Here is a 24454-nt window from a genome sequence, read left to right on the forward strand (position 1 = left end):
CTGCTCGCTCCCTCACCATCCATCCTTCAGTTCAAACAGTCTTATACTGCCATACAGTGGTCAAAAAAGGTACTACACAAAAACAAATTAACCAACATTTCTTCTTAATTTTGACAATAATTAATAATTATTGTCAAATTTCAAACAACATTATCGTTTATCACAATAATTTCTGAAGCAATTAATTGCCCAGCAAAATGTGTAATCGTGACAGGCCTACACTCCATATCAGCTTCTTTTTATGCCCCTCCTCTCTAATCCATCCTCCTTTTCTTGCTGCTACCAAAATTATTTGCATAATTTACACCAAACAATAATTTCGTCTATTACTAAGGTGTAAAATAGAGAAATAGCTAAATACATTATCTTAAGCTGCTTCCATTATTAACACCAATTTATTCAAAATAGAAAATAATTCTTTACCAATTTCTCCATTTTGTTGGTTCTTTTATTTTCAACAGCGCCCTTCTCACTCGCTCTCCCCTGCCTCCCCCGTCACTCCTCTCTTACTTGTATCCACTGTCGAGGCTGAAAGCAAAGCAGGAAGCGTGCGAGGTTAATGCTGCTCGGCTGGCATATAGATGACCCACTTCACTGCCAGTCGGAGCTCTCCCCCTGCATGTGGGGCTCTCCCTCCTCTATTTCACCGCCTGCGAGCTTCATGCAGGCGCACATGCATGAACAAGCAGCTAAATATCAACGCCCAACAACACGAAGCCCATATATCAGAGAACCGAGAGAACGAGGCAGAAAGAGGAGAGCAGAGTTTCTTCCCTCGCTGTGTGAAGCCAAACATTTAGATTGTGTGCAAAGATTTTTATTTTCAGATGATAAAACATTTGACTTCCATCCAAAGAAGTTAATGGCATAAACGCCTGATCCAGGATTAGTCAGCGCTTTCCGTTCCAGTCTATAGGCTTCTCCTTTTCATTAAATAGGAAACTTTGGCTATAATGTAGCGTGATAGTTTGGAAGCATTTGGGTGTAATTGATTCTTGTTGAGTTCACTAGTTTAGGCAACATTTTGGAAACTTATAACAAGCTGTGATGCTTTGATAGAGCTCATTTTTCATAAAGACCTTCAGGGAACGGCTCAACAGTCAGGGAAATAAGATATTTGCTGGGTGAAAGTGACAGAAGAAGATTAATACCTGCCTTATATCAGAACGATAAACTCAAAACTGCAGCCAGAAGTTAATTCAAACTGATATAAATCAGATACAAAATAAAATACACACCAGTTCTTGTAAATAGTTAAGGGATTTTATCCCGTTCTCCTAAAATATAGAGGATAATTGATCAGGAAGCTGGACCCATCCTCAGAAATTGAACATGTCTTTAAAATTGACTCTTTAAATGTGTTCTAGCACAGAGTCCATAAAGTCGTAGCTGACAAATCAGATTCCACTCGTGGCGTGGGGTAGATGAATATCTCAGCTCGCCGATGGTTACGATGCGCAGCCTCAGCCTGAGTCACATCGTGGTAAAGAGTGAGGGAGAAGCAAACAAAGAGGCAGTCATAATTAGACATGTGGTGACACACTTTTCAACGCTACCACTGGACTGAGCTGAGCTGAGCTAGCTGGAGTCAAACAGCAAAGAGGGCTAAAAGATGCACATGCAGGGGGGACGAATAAAAAGGTGACGACAAACACAGTCCTTTAAGGTATCGATGCCAATTAAAAATAATGCTGACGTGTTCTGTACGCAGCTGGAAAGCAGCCAAACGTTATTTGAATTTGCGGCGTGTTAAAGTATAAAGTATAACCTGTCACGGTCACTTCCTTGGTTCGACTGCTCTAAGTTGAGATCTTTGGTAACGCTCAGGACTCGCAGCCTCGCTCACACCGGCTCCACAGACACCGCCGCAAAGGTCACGTCCTCGTCATGAAGCGGGGGTCCAGCTCCTCCCCTCACAAACTCACAAACACCCCGAGGGGAAAGGAGCAGGCCCGGCGCCGTATCTGATTGTCGCAGCAGTGTCACGTTGGCAGCGTGAACTCGTTTATCACGTGGACCTGCTGAGCACATGCACTAACTATCAAAGCCATACGCACAAACGCACCTGTTGACTGACAGACTGGAGGTGAAGCGCAGCTCGACTGCTGGGCTGTTTTTTTTTTTTTATTTAAACCTAAAAATATTGAGGTTACAGAGAGTGTCAGCAGGTTTTTGCGTTAGGTTTTATTGTCACATTACTGGAAAATATACTTCCTGCTTTGTAAGCAACAGAAACACACAACTTTAAATGTTTGTTTTGTTTTTTTGATTTTATGGTGCCAATATAGGAATAAGCCAAAACTATGCAGAGAGAGACGCTGCTAGTCCTGTGAAGGGAAAAGTCTCGACACCTAACGAGGCCCGTTTCTGTCTGGTTAATCTCAACGCTTTTTATAATCCCAGAGGAACACTGCAGCTGGAACCATGTTTGTCGGGTTGTGCCAAGCTAACGGACACGTCCTCTCCTAAACCCACATCCTTACAGTTCTTCAGAGGGCGGCTATCTTCTTACTTTTGTCTTGTTTAATCTCATCAAGACGACTCACAGCTCACCTGGCCTCATTTCCTGGTTTTTACTTTAACGGCTGACATTAGGGTTCCTACATCTCGCCTTTTCTCTTATGTCAAAAAACATGCTTCATTGTTATAAATGTAAACCCCAAATGTAGCACAAGAGATGCAATTGAAAATGAGCAGAATGTGTTGTTTTTGTTTTCATTTTGACTCTAATACTTGAAAATGGATTGGTTCTGACAATGTAAAAAAAAAAAAAACTGTGAACAAAAAGCACAAGAGGGGAAATGGCCCCTGAAGAAAATATTTAAATAATCTTTTTTTCACAAAAGAATAAAATGTTCAAGTGTTCAGAGTTGTGTTTGTTTTTTTTCTTTTAAGCTGAGATGGGAAATAATTTGACAAAAACATTACTTCCTGGTTTTTACAGCAGGATTCATAACGACCTGATCAGAGCTCAGTGAATTAATCAAAACCAAGGATATTGTTTTAACCCTGCACACGTCTGGTGTGCTCCTTGGTCTTCCTGATGCTGTTTGATCACTGTTTTGTCACAAACCTCTGAGGCCTTCAGAGACCAGCTGGATTTATACAGAGATTAAACTACACCCAGGTTGTCTTTATTCATTAATAATCCCGAGGTATCAGAGTAAAGGGTCATGCTGAACTTTTCAGCTTTTAATTTGTAAAAACGTCCCAGTGCAGGTTGGAGTCCACCAGGGCTCCGATCCCGTTTGTGGTGATCATGGACAGGATCTCGAGATGCAGTCGTGGAGAGGAGGGCGTCTGGTTTGGGAACCTCAGGGTCTCATCTCTGCTTTATGTGGATGATGTGGTTCTGTTAGCACCTTCAGAGTGCACCCTCAAAGTCTGAGGCCATGGTTCTCTGCTGGAGACAGGTGGAATGCCCCCTCTGGTTTGGGGAGAGTTTGCCTTAGGTGGAGGAGTTCAAGTATCTGGGCGTCTGGTTTACAAGTGATGGAGCGAGAGATGGATGGACAGATTGGGGAGATCCTGGAAATAAGCAGCTGAAATGGGCTTCCCTCGCAGGGTGACCGGGTTTAGCCCAACTTAGAGGAGATCTGTCATCTGGAGTAGGACTGCTGCTCCTCTGCATCGAAAGGCCTCCTGGACGCCTCCCTTTAGAGCAGGGGTCTGTAACCTTTACGATCAAAAGAGCCATTTCTGCCCTTTTGTTCACTAAATTAAACGTGTCCAGAGCCAAACCTGCAGCAACTGTCATTATCAACTGGTGGCCCATGGGCCACTTTAAGTTTGTTAGAGGGGGCTTTTCTGGCCAGTAGGGGTGAAATTATACAACTAAAAACATCCAATGATTGTTAATATTTATTGATATGTTTACATTATGAGACAAAAGAAAAGACTGGATTCCATCCATCCATCATCTTTATCTGCTTCTTCCTTTAAGGGTCAGAGGGGTCACTGGTGTCCATGTGCAGCTATTGCTGTGCGAGAGCTGGGGGACACCCTGAACAGGTCACAAGTCCATCACAAAAGAATGGATTCTTGGGGGGGGGGATATATATGTGTGTATTTTTTTTTTTTGCCATTTTTTTTAACTAAACCAATGAACTGTGCTGGCATATGTTTTTTTTTTCCTATATGGAGAAATTGAGTATGATACTTTGAAGAAATAAAGTTAAAGTGAGTATAATTTAATCTGTGTATTAGTACTTGTATCCACATAATCGCAAAAGGAAATGATAGGAAAAAAGCTAAAACTATTCATTTTTTGTTGTGGATATAACGTCATATAAAATTCAGTTTTATGTCAGTTTTGGTCAAAGCTTGAAAGAGGGACCGAAGAGCCACATGTGGCTCCAGAGCCGCAGGTTGCAGACACCTCCTTTAGAGGTAATCAGGCACCTCCCACTGGTAGGAGGAGCCAGGGAAGATCCAGAAGTTGCTGGAGTGATTGTGTGTCTTCTCTGGTCTGGGAAGGCCTCTGGGTCCCCCAGAACGAGCTGGAAAGTGTCACTGGAGAGAGGGATGTCTGGGTTTCTGTCCTGGACCTGTTGCCTCTGCAACACCATCATGGATAAGCAGCAGAAGATGGATGGAATCTGTAAAAACCTAAAAAGTGTTAAACCTTGCACTTCACACACACACACACACACACACACTGTGTGTGCTTCTTTGTGCTGGCTCATCACTTAAAGTACCAGTAAAATACTTTGAAGTTCATGTTTGTAACGTGACAGAATGTGGAAAAATTCAAAGTGTATACATATTTTTTAAGGCACAGACTCAATCTCACTTAACCCCCCCCCCCCCCCCCCCAAAAAAAAACCCTGAACTTTATTTTCATTTTAGATTGAATTATTGTAACAAATAAATAAATAAAATCAAATCTGTAAAAAAGTTAAGATTCGTGGGACAAAGGAACAGGATAATTATAGATTTGTTTTTCTCGACTTTAAAGAGAATAAAACATTTATCCGTCTTCAGAATCTGTTTGGATCTTATTAAAAGTATCAATAAAATGAAATGAACCAATTTACAGAGAGCTGAACCAAATTCTCCGTTGTGTCCGTTTATCATTTAGTAAAGTGTAAAAAAGTGCAAAGGTTAAAGCTTAGCATTGTGGCTAATGTTCATTTCAGAGAATCGCTTCTGCAAACTCTACAAAACAACAAAACACATGTTTACCCGACAAAATGCACGTTCACGTGGACAGCCGTGTTGGTGAAGTGGACCTGACGCAGACTCTTCGTTCTCCTGCTCACATTCCTGTGCAGCACTTTAGCTGCTATTTTTAAACGGCTGCAAACCTCCACCTGTTGCTATTTGTTCTCCCAAATAACCAGAGTAACATCGTCCCAGACCTTCCTATTATCACTCCCACAGAGCCCGTATCGCTCGACAGCACGGCCCAATCAGTGGCGCTGACCTTTGACATATCTTTGCCACTTGGACTAAAGCTCCCTGATCACACGTGCTCAGACTCTTGGAGCTGAAATAACGTTTTTAAACCCTTTAAAACAAAGTTTCAACGCTCTCGTATGGACTTACAATCATCTAAGCAACGTGTTTGATAACGTTAGACCACGCAGCATGTTTAATACCTTCATAATAACAGAAAATTATGGCAAGAACACACAAACAAATATGCAACTAGATGAAGCGAGCACCTATTTTAACAAAAACAGCAGCAATAATCTGGCGTTTTCAGTCAGACACCATTACTGACATCAAAGCCCGTCTGTGAGATAAATTTAAAATTTAAAATTCCCTCAAAGGCTTTGAGACTCTTCAGTGCCTGCAGGTGACATCCGGAGAACATTATGCAACTTTAATTGAAATAAAAAGCTGCAACAAAGCAGAGAAATCCCTCCTAATCTTGACCCCTGCAGTTATGTAAGAGGGAGACGTTCAAACCGCCATCTGGACTGTCAGTCAGGACGGGGAACACATGACAACGTTCACTCCAGTTATTGGGACCTACAGCAAGAGTTCAGAGCTCAGGATAAGGCTATGAACTATAAATGTCTTACCTGCTGTAGACAGCTCGTTGAAGGCCTCAGTTTAAAGAAACAGTTTAAATCTGACCGGACTGACAAGCAAACGGCTAGTCTGAGGAGCAAGGACCAACGTGGATTGCTGTAACCTTAAAAAAATAAAACACCAATCTCAAAATGTTGTAATGGTAAATTGTAATTTCACAAATTATTTTCACTTTTTGTCCACATCGTTTTTAAAACGGCAGCAATCTGTCTAGTCCCAGCTCGGACTGGCCATGAGCTCATCAATCCAACCAGAACTACCGTACTTTTCGCCATATAAGTCGCATCTTTTTGCATAAATTTGCATGCCCTGTGACTTATATGGCGAAGCAACTTATGTTTTTTTCCCTCCATATTTATAATCCAATTTTGGGCTGAGATCTGGTGATTTCATTCATTCTGACATGGAAAATATTGAACACTACTATTTTCAGCCACTAGAGGGCCCTCGACTTGGCAAGCAAAGTGTCTCATTAATAGGTAAAAGTGGCTATTAATGAGACACTTGGCTTGCCATAGAGCCACCTTTGTCTTGCTCCGGAACTCCTGAAGCAAACGTCAGCTTTAACTACTCCAAGTATCGACTCCGAATCAGGAGCTGGAACCAAAATAATCTCAGGTGGGCACAAATGAAATAATGATAAAAATACCCTCCCAGATGAAATTATGTTTGTGGAGCTACAACCAGCGGGCATCATGAAGCTTCAACTAAAATTCTGACGTTTTGAAGTGGAGTGCTCTGGAAAGGTGATGCACAGGTAGTATCTTACCTGCTGTAGATAGCTCTTTGAACCTCAGTGTGAACAAAAACATTTAATTTTGAACTACAGCTTAAAAACAACTCCAAATGCAAATGCTACTTTATCAATCTTTACCTCACAGTCAGTTTTTTACTTGGATTTTTATAATTGTTTTCAAGCACAAGTAGCAGCAGCAAGCTGTAGCACTTCTGGCTCCGCCCAGAGCACGTCCTGCTGTAATAACCAGATAATACAAAACTAATGGCAGTGTAAAAATCTAAGAAATTGTTTTTCCATGAAATTTTTAATGATTGAAGATGACTGGAATCGTGGCCCTCTCTAAACCGAGGCTGTTCAGAGTCATCTACAGCAGGTAAGATATTTGCTCATAAACACTGAAATCCACTTTAAGACATCCAAACCGTCTCTTTAATGTATTGTAATTGTCACGTGTGCTGGTAAAATGAGTCACAGTGAGGAAGTTTTTAATATTTAGTAAATATTTTGTACACATTTTCCACGTCCAAAGCTTCCGTTTGTTGTTCTGGTGATTTATCACCTTGAAAGAAGCTTTTGCTTATGAGTGCTGGTTTGAAATCTTGATTTTTATTGGTCTAGATTAGAATGATGTCATCTTTAAACCCAGCTCTTCATTTAAAAAAAAAAAAAAAAAAAAAAAAAAAGCCAAACATTATACAAAGGGATTTCCTGGCAGTATGGCAGCCAGCAGAGAAAAATGGTCAATTCCAAAGGAAATTAAAGGGACAGTTTCAAAAGACATGCGTGTTAAAGGTAGATAAGGATGATTATCTTGTATTTTACTTACTGGGATCACAACATGGTGTTTTTACGGACTCGTTTTTATGAAAATTTAAATTACGGCGACAATCAAGAGTTTTCGCATTCTGGCTCTTTTTGCCTGCACGGGTCACATCTGTTGAAAGAAAGACTTGGTTCAGTTGCAGATGTTACTCTTTGCTTTTCTCCAACAAAACCTTTGCGACTCGTGCAGTTCTGGTGATCCTTCCTCCCCCAGCACCACCACACACCCGTGGTAACGCCTGACATCCGTGATCATGTCTAATAGATAAGACTTTAAGCCTTTTCTCTGTACAGTAATCCATTCACACGCAAAGAAGCCGAGTGGTAACATTTCCGTTGGGCGCACTGGTTTTGGCTGCATGTCATGTAAACAACTTCCTCTTCGCTGGCAAGAAAAATTCTAGGAGCACCTTATTTTGAAGACCTAATGGAGTTTGAAATTAAAGCAAGTCAGCGTAAAGCTCCTTTGAAGTATCAAGTATCTGTAAACCTGCATAATCCCCGAGTGAGTTAAAGGCAGAGGGGAGGCGAGCGAGGAAGAGGAGCAGAGGTAATTAAAGGATGGACCTCGTGGCTCGGACGCTTTCACAACTTATGCAAAATCTCAAGATTTGTGAGAGCGTGGAGTGCAGAGGGTGACCACGTGAATCATGAACTCTACCTAAACATTTTGACCCAGTTGATTAGCTGCAGCTTCATTTCAAATTGCATCGATTCTAAAACCGTCCAGTGGTTCATGCAATATTTTGCTAACAGACATGCACAGTTGACCTCAAGTCAAAAAGTCCTGTTTTCTGCACTCAGTGTGGCCCAAGAATAATTGGAGCACGGTGCAGCATCAAGCCGGCACATTTAAGGGAAAACAGAGACGAGGTTATGCTCGTTTGTTGTGGATTATTGGATTTGGATTACGTGAAATTAGCCATGAGGGCAGCGGTGTTCACCACTCGGAGAAACTTCGTCACGTTACGGCCTGGCTGCAGCGCAACCTTCAAAGAACCACCTTAAGGCCCGAAGGATGCACACGAGCGCAGATGATGAATGTCAGCGAAGAAGTGCTAATCATCTGGCAGTGGGTGGGGGGACTGGGAGAAGCTTGTGGAGGGAATCGGTGGGCTTAGACTCTATTTTTATCCCGATCCCATGAAAGACAGCTGAGTGTTCGAGTCTCGCCCTGCACCTTGTAGACGAGGGACCCAAGGTGAAACCGTACATCGTAGATCTGCGTTGAAATCAAGAAAAATTTCTTTAATGGTTTTGTTGAGACCAGTGGTGGAGTGGGTGTGGAAAATCTCCTAAGCTCATCCGTTTCAGCCGAAAGCATTACAGACCGTGGGTTCAATCAGTGTCCAATTCTTTAGCTGGAACAGAAGTGAACCTCTACCCTCGCAGACACCAACCAGCTCCAACCTTTGTTTAAAGCAGGCGTGTGGTACAGGTCACCATGTTGGGGAGATGGAGGCTGACAGAGCGACGCTGGGGGAAGTCATCCTGCCGCCACATGCCACAAACCGTCCTGCCTCATCATCATTCTGCGCCGGCGGACGTTTAGCCCTCTGTGCGAGGCGGACTGAAGACGGAGGAAGGAGCTGCATGTAAAGAAGGATTTAGAATTACAGAACCATCCGAGCACGACCCGGGGCTTCCTGCCACGGTATTCTTCATGTCACAACACGTTAAAGCGCGACGCGGCTCGCGCTCTGACAAGTTCCTCCGCTCCTGTAAGGAAGCGCTGAGGTCACGAGGGACGATGAGCACCTGAAAACACGACGCACGGCATCACAGCTGGATGAGAATCCAACTCGTCAGCGAACGTAAACCCTGCGTAGGATTAAAAACTGGACTTTAAAGTGGTTTGTGTGAAAATATTTTTAGATTATTCAGAACTTTTTAATATAAAAAGAAATCACAGATGAAATGTAGTTTTTAATAATGTTTTAACTGAGACAACTTGTGGAGTTCATTCCAAAGAATTTATTTTATGTCACAAAATTTATACATCTTGTTTAAAATTAAGAGAATTTTGAAAAAGAAAAACATAACTTTTCTACTTTGTTAGATCATTTAAACTTACTTTCAATTAAAAAAAAGACAAATAGGAGTAAAACTTTAAACTTTGATTTCTGCTGCTACATTTTGCACCAAATAACTTTAAAACCTTCAAATGGTTTCAATCGTGTTTATTTTTACCTTTTTCATGTAAAAATATACATCAAAGGAGAATGTTCTGCAAAAAACGTAACAAAACAAACAAAAAAAAATCCAGGAAACTTTTAAAACTACAATTTTCATCAACGTTTAAACACTTAAAGTCATCGCTATGAAGATGTTCACAGATGCAGAACCTCCACACATGAAAGTAGAAAAAAATATATATTTTTAAATTTGCCACAAAAACTGAAATGAAGTTACTGATGCGTGCACAGCATGAGCGCACGTTTCTGCCTTTGCACGTACAAAATAAAATACTTGAATCGACTGTATCCTGACGAGACACAAAGTCATAATAAATGTACGTGAATATGTTGATCTTCTATGAGCTGCTGGGCGAAGAGTCTTCACTTCATTTATCCACTGAAACAAGACGGGCTTCCTGTGGCCTCGACAGCAGAACAGCTCAGATGATGGAGGTTTAAAAATAATAATGAGAAATAAAAACAACAACTAGCTTCTCCAGCTGGAAAATGTTTGAGGATGTGACCTGGAGGGGGAAAAAAAAAACAGAAAAGAAGAGAAAGTTTTAGGGGTTGAAAAGGCAAGAGGAATTATAAACCTACCGTATTTTTCAGATTATAAGGCGCATTAAGCGAAACAAGTGCATTTTGGCAGATTATGGAGCGCCGTGCACCACATAAAATCTGTTCCAGGTCAGTGAGCACAACCAGAATTAATACACAAGGCTCACTGTTGATTTATGAGAAAATTAAAGCATTTTAAGTGCACCTTATAGTCCGAAAAATACGGGACGTTTAGGCTCGTCTACACCAAAGAAGCATTTTTTTAAAAACTTTTTCAGCTTCTGTCTTTTGTTCATATTTATTTATCTCATCCCAAAAAAATTAAAACCAGTTTTGTTTCATTAAAATGTTGTAAATTACGTTTTGCAGTTTTTCTGTACAGATGAAAAGATTTTTGTTTACTTTTAAAACCTACACAAACTAAAGATGGGCTGATTTCTTATTCACAATCTAGTAGAAAATCTGAAGAATTAAAGCTACCATTAGAACATTTATTATTATTATTTTTATTTAATCGACACCTGGTAGTAAACACGTCGTGTTGTTTCCCCAACACGTCTTTTCAAGCCAGTGGATTTTAGTCCACCCACCTCCTGTCCCCAAAACAAACAAATCCAAACTGCTTCGTCCCAGAGTTTGTTTCTGGATCATAGTTTATTTTGAAAGAGTCATAAAGTGGAAACTGGTGTCCTGGGGGAGCTCAACTTTACAGAACACGAGCGTTCCTTTTCCACGTTGATCTGTTGAAGTGATAATTATGAAGGCAGATAAAGAATCCTGGCTAGAAGGATTAGCAGCAGCACATGTCTCTGTACCTGAAGCCTTTGTTTCATTCGAGGGTTTTAAGCTGCAAAACATCAGGTGAGTAATTCAGATATTCACAACAAGCATTAGGAAAAACATGAAACAAGCACAGGCCTTTAATCATAAAGCAGCAGGCGAGACTAGAGCATATAGCGACAGAAGAAAAACTCAATAATTTATGATAAATTCTAAGAGATGCATGATCTGATATTAGTATCAGTACCTATATTTATATTAAAAAAACAATTCTAGATCGGGTATCGGTGACAGTGTGACATAAGAACAGGAGATGATTGCTGTTTATTCTAAATATCTGCCAACCAAGCTAGTGAAGCTTTTGTTTTTTCCTCTTATTTCCGATCCCTTATTATTTATTTTATATTATATTTAGAATTCTTGAAGCATTTGAAAGGTTTGTTGAAGTTTATTTTTTTTCATGTTTGACCAAAGTTGTCAACCTATTGTTTTTGTCAGTTTCAGTATCTTTACAATTATTTATTTTACAATGGATGTTATACTCATAACTGCACTGACTGAACAAATAAAAGTTGTTGTTTTTACATGTTTGACCAAGCTTGTGAAGCTAGTGGTGAGTTTAAGTGTGCTCTACTGGTGCAGGTTTTAATAGATATGTAATTCAGTACATTTCTGTCTACGTTTTAAAAAAACAACAAATGTTTTAAGTTAATTCAGCACTGTTTTCCTGTATCGGATCGAATCGGTATCGGCAGACACCAAACAGCAGAGATCGGTATCGGAAGTGAAAAAAAAAAGAAAAGTGAATCGGTGCATCCCAAGTAAATTCAAAGAGTTTTTGTTTAAAATGTCCATCCTCACTAAGAACACAGTTTGAAATTGTACACTACTTTAATGAAAATGCCTTCAACAATGGAAATAAAAACATTAAATTATAAATCCTTTGTGCTTTTTTTCTTTATTTTGCATTAAATAAAATTATTTGAAGCCTCTTTTGGCTTTGATGTCAATATGGCAAAACAACAAAAAGTTATTTAATTAGAACATTTCATTTAATTTTCATCCCCAGTCAGTTTTATCTTGTGTTTTTGTCAGGATTTACAGGCAGCTGTTCTGAAGCATGCAGAGATTACGGTGCGAAGAACAAGAGGAGCACGCTGAGTGTGGAGAGACACAAACATGAAAACAGAGAGATAAAGGATTATTTACAGCATGTGAATGTGTCTGACAGACTAAACCGGGCCTTTGCACAATCGTGCGCACCTCAGAGTGCATTCCTCCGAACCAGAGCTCGTTACGTGACGCGCACACACCAGCAAATGGAGACAAAAGCAACAGGAGAGGTAGAAAGTGGTGGATGAGAGGCTTCAAATGAGATGCATTAAGATGAAAAAGGAAACCTATTAACTTAAGGTGGCAAAACTGATGAGCACAGCCAAATAATGGAGGCTAAAGCAAAGAGAGGTAAGGAGGAGGACATTAATGAGGTTAGATTAGGTATAAATAAGAGGCTTCACAGGGAGCAGTGTTCTGGAAGAAGATGGGAGCTTCTGCAGCCTACAGGCACAACACACTGCACACATGCAGATGGGAGCGTTTGAGAACATAAAACGTAAAATAAGACCGAATGATCACACTTACTGGTTTGCAGATCCAAAGGTGCTTCCAGAGAAACCTGCAGACATAAGTAGGAATGATTAGAACAGCATTAAAATATATCCAAACAAAGAACGACACTGTCCTAATGGAGGTCTTCTATCTGAAACAAACAGAAGTGGTTGTGTGTGTCTGCTGGGGGCAACAAGAAAAACGCTATAAAAAAATTAAAAAAAAGGCTGAAAAAAGAAATTACACAGACACGGCTAAAAAGGACAAGCTATTCACAGTTCCTGCATACAAAACCAAACATGCAAGCTTTATCTTGGTGAACAATTGTATTTATATCAAGACAAACTGAAGTCTAATGTGAATTTTTCTGTAAGAACAAAATTATATAAATGTCCCTTAAGCCCAATAATCCCATTAAGAGAAACCTCAACTAAACAGTTTATGACTGAAGCACTAATGATGGTGGAAGAACTTCCTGGAATCACTTCACTCACAACTTTTAACCAAACTGCATCCATTTGAGCAAATAAATAAATAAATAAATAAAAACGCACGTGTAAGTGAAATAGCAGTCTCACCTCCAGTCTGGGGCTGTGGCTGACCAAAACTGGAGAAGTTGCTGGGTTGACTTCCAAACCCAGTGCCCTGCTGGGCCATGCTCCCGAACGTCGGAGCACTCTGACTGGCTAGAGCGCCAAAAGAAGGGGCGCTGGGGGCCGAGGCGAAGCTGAAAACAGACAGACACGAAGGGAGAATTAAAACTAAAGGTCTGACTGAAACACAAATATAAATAGCGACTGGAACTGATGATATTAAACCAGTTAAACACAGATGACAAAAAAATAAATAAATAAATAAACGACTGAAACGAAGAAGAAAATCCTGTTTGTCCTGTGAGGTAGAAAATGTAAAATGAAGACATTTAAGCAGAATCTAAACCTCTCCACAAAAATCCACTCATCAACCTGCGCAAATCATCATGAACAACAAAAACTAAACTGTGACAGAAGCACAGGGAGCAGGCCAGTTTAATCTGCAGGCAGCATGACCCCAGAGTGGGATTATGTGAGGGGAATAATCTGCCCCTGCAGAGATCCATAGTTTTAGGCTTGAAGCCAAGCCTGCTGCCATGCAAACCCATGAACATGCTGGACACACAACAAACACAGCTGATGAAACCATTACAACACAAATGACAAGAGAGGACAAGACAAACGTTCCTGATGTTTAAAATGAAACTCGTCTGATCGGCTGAGTGTGGAAATGACTGATCAGTCCAGCTCAGGGGAAGGATGCTCAAATAATCCACTCCAACTCTGCGCCAGTCATAAAATACTATGGTGGGGTGGTTTTAATTTGCAAAGTGACTTATTTATGTCAAGACACATAACCATAGTGTGTAGTCAAATTTAAAAGTATTGATCAGAGACAGAAATAGATTTGACATAATGAGATGAATGATACAAAGCGTCTTTTAAATATTTCTGTCCAACTTCAAACGCTTCTTTAAAGACAACTGTCAGCTAAAGTGTTATCTTTATTATTTAAACATAAACAGAGTTAAGAGTATAAACATGTGCATGAAAAGACAGAAGGATGAACGGTGCTAATCTCTTTCTACAGTAAATCAATAGACGTTAAATACATTTAGAGCAGGCTTCTTACCCAAATCCTCCCATGTTTGAGGCCGCCGTTCCCTCACCGAACACTTTCCCAGCTGAAGAACCCATGGGGCTGTTGAAAGAAGGACTGGAGCCAAACGAGGCTCCGCCGCCAAAAGCTGGGGAGCCACCGAACGAAGGGGGGCTGCCAAACACCGGAGCGCTGCCAAAAACACCTGCTGATGAAGGAGAGAGCTTTGTGTGAGGACAAAAAACAGTCGACAATCAGGACCCAGTTAGGTCCCTAAAAAATAAATAAACACAGGGAGTTGTGACTTGGTTTAGCATTTTAAACCATTTAACACAATAAATATTTGTGTAACAGATATTAAACCATTTACATTTAGATATGTAAACAATAAACTGTGTTGTCATCTAACAGAAGTATTTTAGAAGTTTAACAAAATCCATCAGTGGAACGTTTTGCTGTACATCATCTGAAACTGCCAGCATACGAATACTAACATGATACAAATACTAACATGATACAATACTAACGTCATACAAATACTAACGTCATACAATACTAACGTCATACAAATACTAACGTCATACAAATACTAACGTCATACAATACTAACGTCATACAATACTAACGTCATACAATACTAACGTCATACAAATACTAACGTCATACAAATACTAACGTCATACAAATACTAACATCATACAAATACTAACATCATACAAATACCAACATCATACAAATACTAACGTCATACAAGTTTTTATTGAAGGAAGCACTATATTGAAAATGCTCTTTGTAGACTAAAATAAACCTAACTACTAGGGATGCACGGTATTATCGGCATGGTATCGGCCAATATTCGCGATAAAAGTTAAATATCGGACATTCCATCAAAATAACTCGCCGATATAAAAAGGTGCTGGTTTTTGATAATATATAAATAAATAAAAAGGCACTGTTTTTGTATGACAACCCGGTGACAAGGATGTCTGCAGCGCCAGCACAATGTTATGACGTCATGCGCGCCAACCTGATCTGTTCACGGCGGGAGAGGAAGAAGTCAAAATGTCAGTGGTGCGCAAGTTTTGTTTTTTTTAAGCGTTGGAAACTGAAAGCATATATACTAATATATTGATTAATGCACTACTACTTATGCACTTTTCACTTGTGAACAGTCTGAGTTTAGATTTGTGAAATTTTTCAAATTTCCACTGTTCCAGTGTTGTCATTGTGTTGGAGAGTAAATGTCATGAATAAATTTCACATTAAACATAATCCAAGTTGAAGTGTTGCATCATTTTCAGCCCAAATTTTGGCGTCTGCATTTGGTAACAAACCAAATTGTCAAAGAGCATGCAGAATAATGTCGTATTTTAATTCCACAGCAGAGAAAGCTATGCAGTCTCTGTATGTAGGTGTAGGAAAAAAAATATTGGTATTGGCCAAATAAGTTTGAACATATTGGCATATTAGATATCAGCCAAAGATCCAATATCGTGCATCCTTACTAACTGCACATATGAAAGCTTGAAGTGCTGTTTAATTCTGAAACGTAAATTTTGACTAACACGAGGAATACTTCACACCAATTGAAACCTTTGAGCAGCAGGGGAGAAAGAGTGTGCTGAAATTACAGCCTGGCGAGCAGCACGCTTTTATAAATAATTGATTGAGTTAAAGTAACAGGATTACGTTCTTCTTCTTGCACAGGCCAGTGATGGAGCTTTATCGTGCCGAGCAACATGGCAGCGTAGCTGAGTGATGGCTTAGATGTCAAAAGCTTTTAATTACCTAGAATGAAATGAAATCTAGAGAAAGAAACTCCATGTACGTTTTATAATTCATGCCGTTTAGAGAGGCACCAAGTTAGTTTCTTACAGCCGTAAACATGGCTTTCATTGCATTTGTTTTATTCACACCAATCTAAATAGTGTTGGAGTATAGCAGGAGCAACACTAACAGGTGTTACCACTGACAGAAACAAAAAGGCAGATTAACTTGTTGTTCAGTCTGATTTTAAAGGAAGCAAAGGCCACGTTATCGAGGACCACACTGTTCAAAACTGGCTGTAATTAACAGGGTCTGACTTGAACTCGTTTCATATTTAACGTGTTGCAAAACGGACAGATCGTGTTAATCATATCAAGCACAGAAAGCCTTTGGTGTAAATAACAAGAGTCTTGGTAAGTAATGGTCTGCAGTGAACATGTTGATGTTAAAGCTTAAACTTATGTGAACTTTTTGAAATATTAAAATGTTTTCAAGAGTGGAAATTTGTTCCTAAAGGAGACTCTTTCATGATAAATCCACAACCACTTCAAACCTTTGAACTATTCATTTCTGGAAACGCACACAAATGCAGTGTGTATGAATTATTTATAGAATTCCTCTATTACCTAAATACCACTAGATTTTACCTGTCTGAATCTGAACTTTGTTGGATTATCTACCTGGATTACCGAGCATGAACTTTGGTGTTTTGAACCACTTTGGCTATGGTTGCCTCAGAGGAGTCAACGGGGGAGAGAGCGGGCCCCAGAAACCATCTTACCACCAGCAAACTGGTTGGTCCACTATGCGAGTGCGCTGCTTGTGGGACTCGATTTGTTTGTAGCTCCTCGGATTGATGAAGTCCTTTGGATGAAGGATGAAACGTCTCAAAAAAAAAAAAAAAAAAACGTCCAGATGACCTGACTGAACATTGTTGGATTTTTATCTGGATTATTGAGCATGAACTTTGACACTAGATTTTGCATTTGCTTCATCATTTGTGCGAGCAACAAAATATATACCGGTAAGCCCATTGAGGAAATCTGAGCTGCAGGTCTACTTCAATCCAAAGAATTAGATTATGGAATAATCTGGAGAGTGATGTTAAAAATGCCAGATCAATGTGCATGTTTAAGAGCATGATCAAAGTTGATTTGTAAAAAAAAAAGAAATAGCTTAATGTGTATTTGCATGAATAATTGCTCGAGAAGGAAATATTTTGTTTTTGTTATTTGAAGATGATTATTGTTTGAATCAATTTTTTGGTAAAAATGGGCAGATATAAGATTTTTCTTCTTTTTCCTGCCTTTCAATTTAATTGTGAGTGTATTTCTTATTGTATATAGAATTGTTTTGTTTAAAAAAAATGAACACACTTTATAATAATAATCTTGTAAAAATTCAAACTTTTATCATAAAAATAAAATAAGGTTTAAAATAAGTTAAAAACTAAACAGGAAGAAGTGAAACAATTTATGCACCTGTTTTTTGTGGTGTAGAGAAGGAGCCAAAGCCTTGACACGCAACGCTCCCCGCACCAGTGGTGAAGGTCCCGCTGGGTTTCTGCTCCACGAAGGTGGACTGGCCAAAACCGAAGGCCTTTGCTCCACTATTTCCAAAAAGACTGTTGGTACCTGGAGGAGAAAAATGAAGGAAAAAAAACCTTCAAGAGAACGTAAAATATGTGAACTGGCATACATTTTCTTTTGGATAAAACTGAGATGGATCTATATATTTATATTTTGTTGCATTTTGCTGAACCCGGGAACCTTATATATGCATCATACCAGTCTGAGCTGCCTGCCCAAAGGTGCCAGTGGATGCAGTGGTGCCAAATGGGTTCTTGTTGGTGGCATCTTCACTCGGTTTACCTCCCAGACCACTGAAGAACCCTCCGCCAGACGATGAGCCCGCTGTATTGGCTGAACTTGACCCAAACAGACTTGACTGCTGCTGCTTGGAGACATCAGAAGACGGGTTAGGAAAATGGGGATTTAATTTTAAATGTCAATTCATATGTTGCTCCATCAATCAAAGAGTAAACATTACCTGCCCAAACACGGTACCAGTAGAAGATGGTTGACCAAACACAGAAGTGGCAGAAGAGGAGCCAAAACCTGACAAAAACCAAAGACAAACCATTAAAATGTGTTATTTTTAATTGTTCAATCCCCTGATGAGCCATCAATGTGCAGTTTTCTCATTCTCAAAAAACAGACTTGGTTGATCCTGAAATTCAAAGACCTCGTGGTGAGTCTGTATGCAGGAATGACAAATTTTATCTAAATGTTGTGCTCATACATAGCCATCAGCTGCTCATATACACATTCCCAGACAACCTTGAGAACTCTGAGAATGTTTGGGAAAGGGACAACTCCCTCCTGCTCACTCAGACTGATGGTATACTACAAATAAAAACAGGTGCCTTCACCCTTTAGAGATAAATATGACATTGAAACAGTTTGACAATGGGCCTGAATCAACAGCAGGATTGATGTTATTTTGGCAGATCCTCCTGCATTGCCCATTGCTCTCAGACACCCAATAGTTTAATTCATGGGATGTAAGATGGTGATAATTTCAACAACAAACATTTGTCAGATGGAACTACTGAAAGCTAAGTAATTCTATTTGGGTTACCGATTTGAAATTAAGAAACCTATTCTTTTGCTACATTTAAAAGGCATCGAATATCAACGTCATTTATAAAAAAAAACAGGTTGTGTCTTAGGACAAAGATGTATAACAAACTAAAAATGTACTAGGACTAAAAAACTTTGGAGGATTTTTTTTTTAAATATCACAAAGTAGCAAATGAAAGAAGAAACAAAGTAAAACTTGAAACTAATTTAAATCCCAGTTCAGCTCACCTGGCTGACCAAAGCTGAAGCCTGAAGATGAAGATGTGGTGGTGTTACTCCCAAACAGAGATCCTTGCCCAAACCCAGAACTCTGACCGAACGATGGTGCTGTGCTTTGTCCAAACAGCCCTGTGCCTGTGTTACTGGCTGTGTTGGCGCTGCTTGTGCCAAAGGAGAAGGAACTTGCGTTGGTAGGAGTAGCAGACCCAAAAAGACTGCTTGAGCCAGTAGTTGCACTACTCGAAGTTGCTCCAAATGCAGACTGGGTGAACGAAAAGCCAGCAGATGTCCCAGAACCACTGGTAGGTTGACCAAAGGCATTTATTTGGCCAAACACAGATTTACCAAAACTAGTTTCAGTTGATGAGTCAAACCCAGATGAGCCGAATCCCGTGGATGCTGGGGCAGAGGATGCAGGAGGTTCAGCACGTTGCCCAAACACAGAGTTGGCAGCAGTAGTTGTTGCACTGCTACTAACTACCGTGGGAGTGGTGGCTGCAGGAGCTGCGGTGCTGATGACTGGGGTGATGCCGATGGAACTGCTGTCTGTTACTGCAGGAGCACACTGAGTAAAAATGGAGCCTGGTTTGTCTGATGTGGGCACCTGGAGTGGTGCTGGGGGTGACTGGGAGACAGGGGCCTCTGTAGCAGGAGCTGAAGTGGACACAAAAGCAGCAGAAGATAGATCTGAGGGGGGTTCAGTTGTGGGTGGAGCAGTGGCTGGTGGTGGAGGGGTTGCTTCAGCTGCTACAGTGACGGTAGGAGTCGGCTCTAGGTTAGGGACAGTTGTGCCCAAAGGAGCTGCAGGTGTTGCTGCAGGTGTTGCTGCAGGTGTTGCTGCCTCCACTGCAGCAGGCTCTGGTGCTACAAACTGCCCGCTGCTCTCGACAGCTGGTTCACTAGTAGTGGGAGGTTCTTCTACAGGGGGTGGTGTAGGCTCTGAAGGCTGCTGGGGAGCTTTTAGTTCCTCTGATGACTCTGAAGAAGGTGCAAGAAGGCTACTGAAGGATGTAGGCAGAGCTGAAGCAGCTGAGGTAGGAGGAGGAACTGAAAAAGCTGGCTTGGTGTTTGATTCAGGAGGTTTGAACAAACTGCTCGGTGCTGTTCCCTTAGATAGGTCCGATGCAACAAAGCTAAAGTTCTGCACTCCCTTGCCCAGGCCAAGACTAGTGTCCCCAAACGTAAATGAAGCAGGTTTTGGTGCAGAATCTTTGACTTCTTCACCATGGCCCACACGTAGCCCAGAGAATATACCCAGAGTCTCTCCTCCTGTTGTCTTTGGAAGTTGTGGGTCTGTCCTTAAAGCAGTGGTGCTGGATGTGGTTTTGGCTGCTTCATTCAATGTGTTTGAACCCAGAGTGGGAGACTGACTGCCAAGGTTAGAGGTGGTGGGCTTTGGGGTGAGGGAGAATGGCTGTTCTCCAATCTGACCAAACACCATTTTGCCATTTCCACCAAAGGAGAATTTATTCACATCTTTAACTGGAGAAAGATGAAAGAGAAAGCCGACATTATGAATGCTTCATCTTATATTAGTCTTGACAGAATGAAGCTACGAGTTTTGTTTTTACCTTGTGAATTTCCAGCTCCTTGTGTGACAGAAGAAAAACTGAAGCTCGATGATCTGAAACAGAAACCATCAAACTCAACAGAGTGGACAATTTTAGATTTTAGTCATTTCAAGAGAGATCTGATCAAACTGCTAGACCACAACACAGTGAAATGCAGAAATGATCATGTTATTTCCGCTGATACCATCAAAGTGTTATGAACAAGAAAAAAAACATTCCTGCTTGTTAGGTTATTCAGTATTTATACACTGGGCTTTTCTGAAACAGAACATGCAAACATTTATTTATTAGTCTGGCTCTTTGTGATAAAACTATAGATTTTTGTCTACAACCCAATAGTAGTGAAAGTGCTATGCATTGTCATTATTATATGTTACTATACAATGATGAAATTAATTCTCTGCATTTAACCAATCACATGTGAGACACACCCAGGGAGCAGTTGGGGATTAGATGTCTTGCTCAGTGACACCATGACTTGTGAGCATGTAGGGAAGTTGAACCTGTGACTTTCTGGTCCCATGTCGCCTGCCCTACCACTGCACCACAGCTGCCCTGACGTGTGATGGGTTAAATGCAGAGCACAAATTTCATCACTGTATAGAAACATACAATGATGACAACACACAACACTTTCACTAGATTGTAGATCTGGAAGGTCAAACCAGATTTCTGCTTTCGTTGTTGTAGTGAACTCACCCTGATGTGAAGGAGAAAGGCTTGCTGCTGTTTTGCTCCACTGAACTAGCAGGAACCACAGCAACATCTGTTTTGGATGGTGGACCTTCACAATAAAAAGTTCAGGATGTCAGCAAAACTTTTTGTCCAAAAAACAACAACTCAAAGTGGATTCAAATTTAAAGGTTTTTACAAGGTTCACAAAGAATTAATTACACAGCACTTGCACATATATAATCAGATCAGACGCATCATCCCTGCAAGAACTTTGTACAGAGTTTAACAATCTGGCCCTAAATATTCATAAATTGAATTAATAATTGTTGCTCACCAAACACAAAGCTCATCTGTGGGATGGATGCACTTTCAGTGGACATCTTTTGCATACTTGCAGCTGTATTCTGCAAATAAATATATAAATGCTGTTATAACTTGAATTAGTCATTATATAAAAAAATGCAGTTTATTCTAAAAGCACTACATTTATATTATATTAACCAAACTATACTGTTAATTAAGGTACATATAAAAAAAAATTCAAAAGCATGAATATGCACACATGGATTGGGAAATCAGCATGTTTAGGTGCTTCCTGTTACATGTAACTTTGGGGGATGTACAAGAACAAGATTTGTGAGGATCCCTCCTGTCACCCAACTGCCATTTGTAGCATCAACATGAGAAGAACTTGAGACATGTCTCACCCCTGTAGCAAATACTCTCTCTTCAGTTGCCAAACTGTCAGCAATCTGTGGAGTTTCACATGTTAAATGTTCTTTAAACTTATAAGAACAAGCACTCGACAGCAGAGAACATACTTTAACTTTGACTAAGAGCGTGCAAACTGCTAAACACATACTGAAGTCATTTATTGTGTCGCAAACACTAAAATAAAAGGTGAGGACTGTTATATCTTTTTTGCTTAATTAATTATGTGCAAGCAAAACAATAAAAATAATGTATGCTTGAGGCATTTAAAGTAGTAGGATTATTAAAAGTCACCAAAGTGACAGCATCACACAAAAACCCCGAGGTGAAAAATGCAGTTTGCACTCACTCGTTTCACTTGGTTGGCAGAAACTGCTGCAAAAGTCTGAGTTGTCAGGTCTGGCACTGTGGAGCTGGGCAAGGTCAACAAAAGAGCGAGACGATGTTTAAAAATACATATTTTGCTAACAGACAGGCTCACAAATGTGCACGAGCAGCAACACTTTTGTTTGCCTCCGCCTTTCGGCAGCAGGTGATAAAGGCGCAGCTGCTTTATTTTCATTCAAACTTTATTTATACAGGTTAATCCCATTGAGCCTCGGACTCATTTACAAGAAACACCTGAATAAATTACTATTATTATTATTAAAGTGATAAAACATTGTTGCATTTATTGTGTTTAAAAATGGGGATTTGTTTTTTCAGAAACAAACTGGAATGAAAGCAGACCCGACTTAGTGCTACAAGACTCAAGATACTTTATGTTTAAGACAAAATGAGTTTAACTGAAACAGACTAAACAAATCGCTACGTTCTGAGTTGTAAACAACCGAGTGCATGTATGACAATTACAAATTATATCTTCGTTGTTCATTAGTGAGACTGCCAGATGGGTGAAAAGTTCAGAATCATGTTAAATAGTTCCACACATAAGCAAGATTTAACTTTGTTTCAATTAAAACTACAACCTGCTTTAGTCAAATGGATTAAAGTCTATCCAACAATACAATCTATGACCCGTCACTTGTAGAAGATTCACGCTGCATGCAATATAAACCTTTTGTTTCTACCTGATGATGGAAGGCACTGGAACAGGCAGCCCTTTGTCCTTGAGATCCTGAACATTGACCACCAGGGGAACCGTCTTCAAAGTGGACTCTCTCAAGGAAGGACTAACAGCTGGAAAAGAAACGTATAAAAGGAATATCTAGCACGTTGTGGACATTTAAAAAGTATAAACAAGACTTTAAAGTTTCTAAGGTAACTTCAGCCGGAGTGGAATTACACTGAAATAGATCAACAAGTCAATGTCAGAAGTGAGGAGGTAATGAGCTGAGATTAAATTGGTTTGGTTCAGATTCTCGTCTCTAAGTCTGTGTCTCCCCCTGGTGATTTATTAAAGACATAACAATAAGATCTGGGGAAAAAAAAAAAAAACCCTTCAGTCCCTGAGTTATACATTAAATCGTTGATTATGTGAAAATATCTTTTGCTTCTACACTCGGGCTCAATGCTTTTTAAGCTCGCTAAACTTCAAACTTTACCCTTCTTTCTGCTCTTTATTCTCAAACTGCTGTGATACAACATTTTTTAAACTAAGTGTCAGACAGAGTCTCTTTCAGACTATTATTGGTTAAACAAAAACAACAGATCAATTACAAACACAGATCACAAAAAAATAAAGTTAAGTATATTTATCAATCACACTGGTTACATTTGGAAGCATATCTAGAGTGGCTATTGACCACTAACTTTCTTCACTAATCTCGAAATGTAAAAAAAAAAAAAATCTAATCAGGAATAGGCATTAAACATTAGCTAGTTTTGTTATAATATATGGATGACAATTTATAGTTACAGTAGTCCCTCGTGGTTCGTTTTTCACAGACTCGCTCTATAGTGGTTTTTCAAAGTAGGATTGGATACGACAATTGGCTGATTGATGGATGAGCCGCACGGTCGGAATGGAATTTTTATTTAAAATAAATTATTTAAAATTATTTAGCACCTGTGTGCAGCCCACAGCTGCAGGAGAAGCTTCATCCTGCATCTGATCAGCTGATCTCCGCTCTTCAGCAGAAGTGGGCGTGGCCAAGATGGCAGAGTGTAGCAGGAGGCAGAGAGCTGAAATCAAGATATTCTGTGCTCTTGTAGAGTGTTTAGTTTAGAAACACGGATTAGAATATTGCAAGGGTTTAAAACGCCTTTCTATAAACTACAGTACTACTTACTACTATTCCTACTTCGCAGTTTTTCACTTATCGCGGGGCTTCAGGGTATGGATCCCCCGCGATAAACGAGGGACTACTGTTTTTCTCTCTCTCTTTTTTTTTCATTTACCCTTTAATTTATCCATGTAGTCTCAGTGAGCCACGAGAACTCATTTTCAAGAGAGAACTGTTTAGGGAGCAGATGGTGGGGGTTAAGGGCCTTGCTCAGGGGCCCAGAGTGGGGCGAATGAGGGTGGAGGGAGGTGTGGGTGTTTCACCTTTTCCACCCATATTTTGATGT

At 40.1% G+C, this 24454-nt stretch overlaps 1 protein-coding gene across 1 annotated transcript in view; it reads right to left on the minus strand.

The window, feature by feature from the left end:
• Positions 1-9991: 9991 nt before the first annotated feature.
• Positions 9992-24454, minus strand: part of nup214 (nucleoporin 214) — a 30691-nt gene continuing 16228 nt past the window's right edge. Inside the window, exons 24-37 of the mRNA XM_037692501.1 lie at positions 23014-23122; positions 22293-22356; positions 21940-21984; positions 21567-21636; positions 21257-21341; positions 20558-20610; positions 18996-20468; positions 18175-18242; positions 17913-18078; positions 17607-17759; positions 14392-14563; positions 13305-13453; positions 12760-12793; positions 9992-10301 (exon numbers count right to left, since the gene is read on the minus strand). Coding sequence (XP_037548429.1) covers positions 10265-10301; positions 12760-12793; positions 13305-13453; positions 14392-14563; positions 17607-17759; positions 17913-18078; positions 18175-18242; positions 18996-20468; positions 20558-20610; positions 21257-21341; positions 21567-21636; positions 21940-21984; positions 22293-22356; positions 23014-23122 — 2678 coding nt within the window. The 3' untranslated portion in view covers positions 9992-10264. The remainder of the gene's footprint in view (positions 10302-12759; positions 12794-13304; positions 13454-14391; positions 14564-17606; positions 17760-17912; positions 18079-18174; positions 18243-18995; positions 20469-20557; positions 20611-21256; positions 21342-21566; positions 21637-21939; positions 21985-22292; positions 22357-23013; positions 23123-24454) is intronic.

Source organism: Nematolebias whitei, chromosome 18 (genome assembly GCF_014905685.2).
Source record: "Nematolebias whitei isolate Nwh7 chromosome 18, NemWhi1, whole genome shotgun sequence".
NCBI classification, from domain to species: Eukaryota; Metazoa; Chordata; class Actinopteri; order Cyprinodontiformes; family Rivulidae; genus Nematolebias; species Nematolebias whitei.